Source organism: Meleagris gallopavo, chromosome 20, assembly GCF_000146605.3.
Source record: "Meleagris gallopavo isolate NT-WF06-2002-E0010 breed Aviagen turkey brand Nicholas breeding stock chromosome 20, Turkey_5.1, whole genome shotgun sequence".
In the NCBI taxonomy this organism is placed as follows: domain Eukaryota; kingdom Metazoa; phylum Chordata; class Aves; order Galliformes; family Phasianidae; genus Meleagris; species Meleagris gallopavo.
In genome coordinates this window covers 413,227-423,965 of record NC_015030.2, presented here as the reverse complement: position 1 = coordinate 423,965, position 10,739 = coordinate 413,227, and the positions used below count along the sequence as shown (strand labels likewise).

The 10,739-nt window shown below is 45.5% G+C and overlaps 2 protein-coding genes across 2 annotated transcripts in view; one reads left to right on the top strand and one right to left on the bottom strand.

Moving 5' to 3' along the window:
- LOC104913726 (myosin-7-like) overlaps positions 1-10,739 on the top strand; it is a 448,286-nt gene that overhangs the window by 79,788 nt on the left and 357,759 nt on the right. The gene's annotated exons all lie outside the window — the stretch shown is intronic.
- Positions 1-10,739, bottom strand: part of LOC100544198 (myosin heavy chain, skeletal muscle, adult) — a 32,972-nt gene that overhangs the window by 15,579 nt on the left and 6,654 nt on the right. The window contains exons 6-11 of the mRNA XM_031556293.1: positions 9,334-9,361; positions 5,695-5,700; positions 4,328-4,346; positions 3,083-3,110; positions 2,157-2,168; positions 1,564-1,576 (exon numbers count right to left, since the gene is read on the bottom strand). Of these exons, the coding sequence (XP_031412153.1) occupies positions 1,564-1,576; positions 2,157-2,168; positions 3,083-3,110; positions 4,328-4,346; positions 5,695-5,700; positions 9,334-9,361 (106 nt within the window). The remainder of the gene's footprint in view (positions 1-1,563; positions 1,577-2,156; positions 2,169-3,082; positions 3,111-4,327; positions 4,347-5,694; positions 5,701-9,333; positions 9,362-10,739) is intronic.

Sequence of the window (10,739 nt, the reverse complement as noted above, 5' to 3'; positions counted from 1 at the left end):
TTCCTAATGTCCAGCTTGAATCTCCCCTGCCGTAGCTTGAAACCATTCCCTCTGGTCCTATCACTAATGACACGAGAGAAGAGGCCGACCCCAGCTCACTACAACCTCCCTTCAGGAAGTTATAGAGAGCAATGAGGTCTCCCCTGAGCCTCCTCTTCTCCAGGCTGAACATTCCCAGCTCCTTCAGCCTCTCCTCATATGGCCTGTGTTCCAGACCCCTCACCAGCTTTTGTTGCCCTTCCTTTGAACACGTTCCAGGCCTCAAAGTCTTTCTTGCAGTGAGGGGCCCAAAACTGGACACAGTACTCGAGGTGCGGCCTCACCGGTGCTGAGTACAGTACTTGTCAAATGCAACCTGGTGGCACCTGCAGGTTGAGCAGTTAATAGGGGGAGGTGTCCTCTATGCCTTTGCCATACGAATGCTGATTCCACCAGAGATAGCAGACAGAAAACAAATTGTTTTGTAGCAACACCAATTCACTATATTTTTTAATTTAGTAACTGCAAAAATAGTTTTGAACTGACATAAACATATATCTTTTCCCAAAATTGTACTGACTGTCTACTGAATTTTCTTTCCTCAGAAACACCAAATCCTCAACTGCTAGTTTTTTGATCCTTAGACATTTTCATTCACCCAAGATGCTTACAATGACCTTAACCATTGCTTAGAAAGAAAAACAAAGATAGGATCTTTCTTATGTTCTGCCATGTGCATAATGATGTAATAATTATGGTTGTAATTGCTCATATAATCATAATTGTACCAACTTTACACATTTAAAAGTAGCCTCAAGTCTATCAAGTCTATCTTACAAAAAATACTCCAAATCTTCTTGTCACTATTGCTTACCTTTGTCTCCTGTTCCTTACCTTCTGTCACTCTTACCTATTATACTTTCCCAAACTCAACATCTGTTTTCCTTATTTTTCTGCCCCTGAAGCTGGCATCAATTTGTATTCCCAAATGTCCTCATCACTTTTTAATATCCTTTCCTTTCACATGTAGCCACAGTTTTCCACCCCATATCTCAGACATCTCAACCTCTGTTAATTCTCACCTTATCTCAGATCTCATTTGTGCGTCCTCACTCCTGCTTGGAGAGGTGATCCGCACAGACATGGCATGAAGCTCAGCTCACACAAACAATGCCACTGTCTCTGCTTCTTGGCCTTCCAAAGTTATCTCCTCTTGCAGTTGTGGCTAGCTTGTCTCCATGGAATTAGAGAGAAGACTTCGCCCTTATGAAGGAGAGGATTTTAAGAACACTGCAGCAAGAGTGTACTTCTGTGCCTGCAGTCTTGTCTGCACAGAGATCTGCAGCCTGGAACTTCTCTTTTGGGCCAGGGACAACATCTCTGGGGGATGCTGTCACCCAGCCCCTGCCTCACATGAGGTCTGCACACGCTATCACAGTACAGTCAGCATTAACTGTAGGCATAGTCTTTGGGCATGCCTTCGTTATCAGTTATTGTCATACAGTTTGGTTGTACCATGGAGTGGTTTTGGAACACATTAACCGGTTGTCTCTGGTTAGAAACAAAATCAAATTACTGTTACACATTGAGAACACATCTAACGGGGTGCCAGCTTCCACCCTCAGCCCCTTTCCCAGAAAGCTGTGCAGGGCAGGAATCTGTGCGGAGAGGGCTGAGGCAGGAGCCAGACCTGCACCTTGTCTTCAGTGGCTTTTTCACCACTCAATTTACACTTTGTATGAGCAGGGCCCCAGTGGGTCAACCCTAGCAGGACCCAGGAATTGTCTCTGCCTCTGGAGAAGGGCAGGTATTGCTGCTCCCTCCCCCTTCCTGGTGGGCACTGCAGCAGCAACCACAGCAGGGTCTTGCCCCCCCTGACGGGGGCTGCAGGCACTGTGTTTGCAATTGCAGGGCTTTACTCTGTCCTGCCAGCAACTGTCTGGTGGATTTGGTCCCCAGGAAGCCATCAATCTTCTTACCTGCCTACATGCTCCTTCTGCACCTGTGTGGGCAGGACCACAGGGCACTGCGGGTGTTAGGCCTCCAGCTGCTGATAAATCTTGCCTCGTTTGTACAGTTTCAGCCCCGGATGATGCAGTAGACCCTCTGAATCTTACTGGGATGAGAATATTTCTTGTGTTGACACGTCACAGTAGCTTTCTTTCACATTTTGATACATGGAGGGAGATCTACATGTGGCCTACAGCTTCCTTATGAGGGGAGTGGCGGGGGAGGCTCTGATCTTTTCAGTTAGGGAACAAGCACTATGGCTTGTGGGAATGGTGTGTAATTAAAAAGTTCTCCACAGAGAGGGTGACTCAGAGAGAGGCAGCACAGGGAGATGGTCACAGCATCAAGCCTGGCAGAGTTTGATAAGCATTTGGAAAACACTCTCAGATTATGATTTGATTTTGGGGCAGTGCTGTGTGGAGGCAGGAGATGGACTCAAGAGCTTTATGGACCCCGTCTAACTCAGGATATTCAGTGATTTTGTCCACCTCCAGCCAGTGTTTTAAGAGACGTGGATACTTATGGAAAGCATGACCTGTCTAAGCAGGCTGTTAACAATCCATCCCTCCAGAAGACTCTTCACAAAGGCAGAGAGCCAAGCACAGCCGGTAGTGCAGCCTCTGTTCCCTCTCACCTGAGAGTTGTGCAGATGGATATGCTTCATCCTTCAGGATAGATTAGATCTTTTACAAATTTCAGATCTCTGTGGCTAGTTTCGTAGGTGGTAAAAAATCCATTAGGACGTTTTACACATTTCCACTGAATAGAGGTGGAAATGCAAGCTGCAGAGGTGCAGCTTGCCTTTTTCCTTCCATTCAACTCTCTTAGAAATTCTCCCTAAAAGGGAAACTGCATTTAATGGCGGCCTGGACTGTTTTGTTCTGCACTCTACTGGGAGTGCAGAATCACCTCCCTCACTCTGCTGCCCACTCCCTGTGGGGCTCAGAGAGTTGAGATAACAACAGATCTGACCAGATCACATTACAACAATATTGTTATAAGTGGTAGAGTAGCGTAACAGATGCTGGACACAATGGTGATCTTTTCATTCACTGTTGTTTTATTTGCTTTCAGGGTTGTTCTTAACTCTGACCATGTTGCTTATTACCTCTGAGAGCTGACTTAGGCTTCTTTATGGTTTTGCCAGATTGAATATAGCATGTTCTCACATTATACAAATCATGGGTTGTATTCACTATTGCCACCATTCTCTGACTACAAGAACCTTAGCAGAAATTCTTATCAAGTACACTCTCTACTCCAGGCAAGCTAAAGCAGTTGTTGAAAATTTTGAATATACCTGGAGAGTTCAAATAGGCACGATCTTACTGCTATGTCTTCTGTATGTGTATACTGTTTAATTTATGGTTAAGAAATTATTCAAAAATACCCCCCAGAAATCTGCCCTGGGGCAAGATGACAGTGGGTGGTAAGATGTGTGGGAAGATATGGGCAGATGATCACTTCTGATGATCTGCAACTCACCCCTGAACAAGTGCAGAATCCTAAACAGCTAACAGAATGTTTTTAAAAGTTATGCCCTGATCCTGGTAATGTCAAAGAGTGACGGCACTGTGTTGGTGCCTGGTTTGAACCAATTAAACACTATTCAGCATTACTCAGCACCCTCAAAAGGAAATGGCTCTGGATCTGACTTAACCCCGGTGCCAGCCCTGTGACTGAACCAACCTCTGTAATTGGCCCTGAGGCTGAGCCAGAGAACCAGTCAATGCCAGTGTCAGTTGCCCCTATAAGCAACAGGGAAAAATGGCAACAAAAATCAGATTGTTTAGTAAGGAAAGAAACTCTTACTAAGAGGGAAAATGAAAATGAAGCAAATGAAGCAGGCCTATCACAAAAATAGGAGGAGGAGAAAGACAGAACTTCTAAAAGAGAACCATCTGACCCCTAATGTTAGATGAAACTGTGAGATATGGAAAGAGATTTCAGCCATAGTTATGGTGAGCACACTGCCACCTGGCTGCTCCAGTGTTGAGATAATGGAGACAGTAGTCTGGATTTAGTGGGCAATGAAACCAAATGGCTGGATCTCTTTTTAAGACAGCTGGCATTGACAAAATAATAGGAAAAGGGACATAGACCTTCACCCTCTGGTGCAACTCTCATCAGCCATGAAGGAAAGATATGCTTCAAGGAAGTATTGATATTTAACCCAGGAAAATGGACCACCATGGAGAAAGGTGTCCAGTACCTAAGGGAATTAGTGTGGTAGAGATAATAAATGATAGTAACTTGGACAATAATATGTTATTCCAAGATCCAAATAACATCAAGTACACACAGTCTTTGTAGTGTGCATGTGTTGAGAGTGCATCACAACTTGTTCTGGATGCCATCTCCAAGCAATTGGAAGAGAAAACTGGGAATATTCACCATGGGTTCAGCAAAGGGAAATCGTGATCAGCCAAGCTGATAGCTTTCTAATATGTCATCACTGGCTGGGTAGAGGAGAGCAATGGATGTTGTGTACCTTGACATCAGCAAGGCATTTGACACCGTCTCCCACAACATCATTGTTATTAAACTTAGAAAATGGTGGGATAGATGAGTGGATGGTGAAATGGATTGTGAACCAGCTGATTGATAGAGTTCAGAGGGCTGTCATTAGCAACATAGAGTCTGGTTGGAGGCCTGTAACTAGCAGTGTTCCCCAAGTGTCAGTGCTGTGTCCACTCTTGTTCAAGTGACCTGGATGAAGGGATAGAGTCCACCCTTAGAAAGTTTGATGATGATACAAAGCTGGCTGACACACTGGAAGTCTGTGCTGCCATGCAACAAGACCTGGACAGACTGGAGAGCTGGTCAGGGAAGAACCTGATGAGATTTAAAAAGAGCAAATAAGTCTTGCACTTGGGGAGGAAAAACTCTGTTCATCAGCACAGGTTAGGGGATGACCTGCTGGAAAGTAGCTCTGTGGAGGAGGACCTGGGGATCCAACAGTCAACAGTGTGCCCCTGAGGTCGAGAAAGCCAATGACATCCTGGGGTGCATTAAAAAGAGAGCGGCTAGCAGGTGGAGGGAGGTGATCCTCTTCCTCTGGTCTGCCCTGCTGAGGTCATATTTAGTGTACTATGTTCAGGACCGGGATCCCCAGTTCAAAAACGACAAGGATCTCCTAGAAGGCGATAGTGATAGGACAAGGGGGAATGGTTTTAAACTGAGACAGGAGAGGTTTAGGTTGGATATTAGGAGGAAGTTTTTCACCCAGAGGGTGGTGAAGCACTGGAACAGGTTGCCCAAGGAGGTTGTGGATGCCCCATCCCTGGAGGCATTCAAGGCCAGGCTGGATGTGGCTCTGGGCAGCCTGGTCTGGTGGGTGGCAACTTGCAAATAGCAGGGGGTTGAAACCAGATGATCATCATGGCCCTTTTCAACCCAGGCCATTCTATGATTCTGTGATTCTATGAAGGTGTCCAGTAAAGGGCTACAAAGATTAGTAAGGACCTGGAACATTTCCTGTAAGAGGAAGGGTTGAGTAACCTGGGTCTGTTCAGCCTGGAGAAAAGAAGACTGAGGGGGATCTGATTAATGCTTATAAATATCCAAAAAGTGATGTGGGATACAAATGGATGATGCCAGGCTCTTCTCAGTGTGTAGTGATAGGACAAGGAGGAATGGCCTAAAACTTGCACATAGGAAGTTCTATGCAAACATGAGGAAGGACTTCTTTATAGTAAGAGTGACAGAGGACTGGAACTGGCTGCCCAGAGTTTGTGAATCTCCTTATATGGAGATATTCAAGACCAGTCTGGGTATCTGCCTGTGCAGTCTATTGTAGAATACTTGCTTTAGCAGAGAGGTTGGACTTGATCTCTTGAGATCCCTTCCAACCCCTGTAATTCTGTGATTCTGTGATTCTGTGACCACCATATGCCAGCATTCTGACAGCAATGATCTTGAATGATAACAAAAGACCAACGGTTTCTGAAGTGGCTAGCCCACTTTGATAATATGAAGAAATTGCCTCTTCCTTCCAGCCATTCTGTGTCTCAGCTGTAGACAAACTGGTTAAATGGCCCAAAGAAAATGAGAATAAGTTTTCTCCTGCACCTGTACAAACCACTTGAGGGACAGGAGTAAGTGGGTACACACTATGTGCCATCCTATGGTTTTACCCACATGACTATGGAAAGGATATGAGGAAGCGGGATGGAAAACCCACCTCGAATCTACAGGCACATGTGTGTGAATTGCAAGGGAAAAACCATCACAAGAGTGTTCTTCCAGGAAAATGGCTTCTCTAGTTTCCAGTGGGCTGATGCAGATTGCTCTGACACAGGGGAAGCTCCTTGAACCTGCATTAAGTTGATGACATCATTAAATGAGGCAACACAGCAAAGAAAGTTTTCAGAAAGGAAAAAAATAATTCAAATCCTTCCAAAAGCTACTTTGTTGTTGTTTTTGTTGTTGTTGTTTGTTTGTTTGTTTTTTAATAAAACAAAGTAAGGTCAAAGGACCTGAACAGGAAATCCAGTCCTTAGGAATAAAATGACAAGACGGACATCATCACATCCCCATGGGTGTGATCAGTAAATAAACTATTAGGTCTCCATCAACTAGCAAAAAGGAAACACAAGCTTTCTTAGTTCTTGTGGGTTTTTGGAGAATGCATATTCTGGATTACAGTCTGATTGTAAACCCTCTCCATGAAGTTATCCAGAAGAAGAACCACAACAACAGTCTTTGAACAAATTAAATAGGAGATAGTTCATGTAGTAGCCCTTGGGCCAGTCTGGGCTGGAAAAGATATAAAAAACATGCTCTATACCACAGCTGGACAGAGTGGCCAGACCTGGACCTTCGGACAGAAATTCTCAAGGAAAACAAATTGTGGAAGGTACTGAAAGAGAATGTGAATTAAGCCAGTTTGCAGAGAGCCACCCAACCGGCTTTAGGCATTGCTGAATGAGAGAAGTGGCAGTGCTCTATGTCTACACTGACTCCTGCGGGGTGGCAGATGCCCACTGGGTATAATTACAGCTATGGAAGCAGAACAATTGGCAGCACAGAGGCAAACCCATCTGGGTCACTGCACTGTGGAAAGATATTGCTGCCCCTGGTAAAGAACATGGTTGAAAAGGTATGTCACATAGATGCTCATGTACCCAAGAGTTGTGCCACTGAAGAACATCAAAGCGCCAGCAGGTGGATCAGGCTGCTAGGATTGAAATGGCTGAGGTGATCTGGACTGGCAATATAAGGATGAATTATTTCTAGCTTGGTATGCCCATGATACTTCAGGTCATCAAGGAAGAGACCCATCCTGTAGATGGGCTTGGGATCAAGGGTTGGACTTGATTATGGACACTACTGCATAAGTTACCCTGTAATGTGAAATGTGTACGGTAATTAAATAAGTGAAGTGGATAAAGCCTCTTTGGTTTGAAGAGCAACAGCTGTGATTTCCCTGCCTTTGAAATGTCTAATCTTGTTCGAATCACTAATTCACAACTAGTGAATTGAGATAGAAGTGGTAAGCAATTGGCTGCTAGGAGACAGAAAGCTCTACCGTGGTGAGAACACGCAAAGAGATAAGCCAAAGTTGGGCCCAAAAGCATATGATAACAAACACAGTAACCAGTTACAAGAGGAAGAGATTAAAACTAATGCTCATGATGTGTCTGTGAAGTAATCCTTTTATTTGCCATGTATGGAGGGGGTTAAAAATACAAGTTATGGAAGAAAGTGACAGAGTTTTCACATTTTGTGAATTCCTTAAGCCACTTTATTGTCATGACATTTTCACTCTTCCTCTTCTATCTTCTTGCCATGAAACTCCCGGCTCTTTGCTCGGAGCTTGTTGACCTGTGACTCTGCAATGTCTGCCCGCTCCTCGGCTTCCTCCAGCTCGTGCTGGATCTTGCGGAATTTGGAGAGGTTGACATTGGACAGCTCCTCCTGTACAAGGACAAGGAGTTGGTGGTGAGGAACCATGGCAGGGGTTTCAGTCCTCCTGTGCCCAGGCCTTGAGGGGCTGTGGTGGCTCCCCAGAGGAGAGCACAGACCTCCTTGTCTCCTGCCTACCACGGCTTAAATATAAGACTCACAAAGACTCATATCCTCCCTTATTTGAGAACGCACATTAACAAACAGCACCAGAAATTTGTCACTCTTGAGGAGCTATTTTGTCACATGGTCTTATTATTTCTTGTACTTATTCTCCTCCTCCCTATTGCCTGATTTACATTTCATTTGTTAGATTCAGAAACACATGAAAACCCTGTCACAGATTCATGAGCCCCTTAGTTAATGGATGTTGGCAATTTTAGTCTGATATCCTGGATAAACTAGGCTGCAAAAGATCCCTCAGTCAATCCCTGCCTGCAGCATGCCCCAAGGAAAGCAAGGCCACCTGACATGATAATCAACAATAAGCCAAGACAAGTTGTGTCTCGGGAGATTCTTGCAGGCCCTTTTCTGGTTTTCACTCTCATCTCTACAATCATACTTCCTTGAAGTAAAATTACTCTCACTCATTCTTCAAGTTATACTTACAGCCTCCTCAGCTTGTCTCTTGTAGGATTTCACTTTCATCTGCAGCTTATCCACCAGATCCTGGAGCCTGAGAATATTCTTCCGGTCTTCCTCAGTCTAAAGAAATTGATAAGCAGGAAAGAGAGAAATGCTTCTCAGCAAACGAGGACAAGAATACCTCACGGGGATGGTACTCAACCATTTTGATATGCTGGGTGTAAGGGGTGTCAACTCAAGGAGGCTTCCTGCCTTACCTGGTAGGTCAGCTCCTTCACCCTCCTCTCGTACTTGCGCACACCCTTCACGGCTTCAGCGCTGCGCTTCTGCTCAGCATCAACCTCCCCTTCCAGCTCCCGCACCTGCAATGAGAAACCCATCATTGGAGCTTCCCTGCTATCTCTGACCTGGGATTGCACACGCTTGCACAAATACCAGTCCTACGCACCCTGGCCTCCAGCTTCTGGATTTGCTTCTTGCCTCCCTTCAGGGCCAGCTGCTCCGCCTCATCCAGACGGTGCTGCAGGTCCTTCACCGTCTGGTCCAGGTTCTTCTTCATCCTCTCCAGGTGGGCACTGGTGTCCTGCTCCTTCTTCAGCTCTTCTGCCATCATGGCTGCCTGGAGAGGCAAAACAGCAAAGCCAGGTTTGGAGTCCATGAAGAGACTTTTGGGGGGGGAATGCATCGGCCATCAGCAGTGAAAGAGCCCTGACTCACATCCGTGATGGCCTTCTTGGCCTTCTCTTCAGCATTGCGGGCTTCCTGGATGGTGTCTTCCATTTCACTATGAATTTGCACAATGTCTGTTTCCAGTTTCTTCTTGGTGTTGATCAAGCTGGTGTTCTGCATAACAGGAATTTTAGGATTTTTACTGTTAGACCTGATACCTCCACATCAAGAACTGAGAGCTAGAATAATCTTTGTTAAAGTTTGTAATGCAGGAGTCTTCTTTAGAGCTACGGTGGCAAACTAGATAGGGATGGCTAGCTGGATTAGATATGTCACAGTATTGCTCTTCAAGTGTTTACACAGTGAGATGCACAGCAATAAGTAAAATACATAGCAATATCTCATTCTACACTATCTCATGCTGATGGGATTAATTCCCTGGAAATAATCTGACCTGGGTGTGGAGAAGTTGCACACGTTCAGTTGCGTCCAGAAGCTCCTGCTCAGCCACTTTCCTCGAGCGCTCCGTCTGCTCCAGGGCTGCCCGTAGCTCCTCAACTTCAGCCTGCAGCAGGTTTGCTCTGCGCTCTACCATGGCCACCTGCTCCTTCAGGTCCTCCTGCGTCCTGAGAGCATCGTCCAAGTGTATCTGGGTATCCTGTAAAGCAGGAAAAGTAGATTACAAGGTGGCAGAGCAACGGAGACCTGTGGATAGTGACATTTCCTGCTCTTTTAATGAATTACAATTGTAATGATGACTCTATATAACAGGAGGGAAGCAATATGCCTATGTGCATTTATTTAGCTTCATACCTTGAGTGTTCCTTGTGTGTTTCTCAGGTTCTTTTGTGCCTCAGCAGCCATGCGGTTGGCATGGCTCAGTTGGATCTCCATTTCATTCAGGTCTCCCTCCATCTTCTTCTTCAGCCGCAGGGCTTCATTCCTGCTTCTGATCTCAGAATCCAAGGTGCTCTGCATGGACTCCACAATTCTGAGGTGGTTTCTCTTCAGCTGGTCAATTTCCTCATCTTTCTCAGCTATCTTCCTGTCAATCTCAGACTTGATCTGGTTAAGCTCCAGTTGGAGGCGCAGGATCTTCCCCTCTTCATGTTCCAGGGAGGCCTGCACGAGGCAAAAAGAAACAGTAAATAGAAATGTCGTTTCCTCTCTAAGCAATCTCATATGCAATCCTTCAGAAAATAGTCTATATTTTCCACAATATCTACAGATTACTGTTTCCATTCCATAAGATAGGAAAATAGGAAACCATTTTTAGCACTATGTACCTCAGCTTCCTCCAGAGAGGCCTGGAGTTCAGACTTCTCCTGTTCAACATGCTTCTTGACTTTCTCCAGCTCATGAATTGCCTTTCCTCCCTCTGCAATCTGCTCCGTGAGGTCAGAAATCTCCTCTGTAGAGAAGAATGAACATTCACATGGTCAGATATAGAGGATACAGGGAAAGGCCCTGTGACACCAGCATAACAGGTCTGCTCCCATCCCTGCAGGCACAGACCCAGGTGGAAAGGTGGGCAGGAAAGCTTCTGAGAAAGCCCTGCCAGCACGAAAGGCTGAGCGACTTACGCTGCA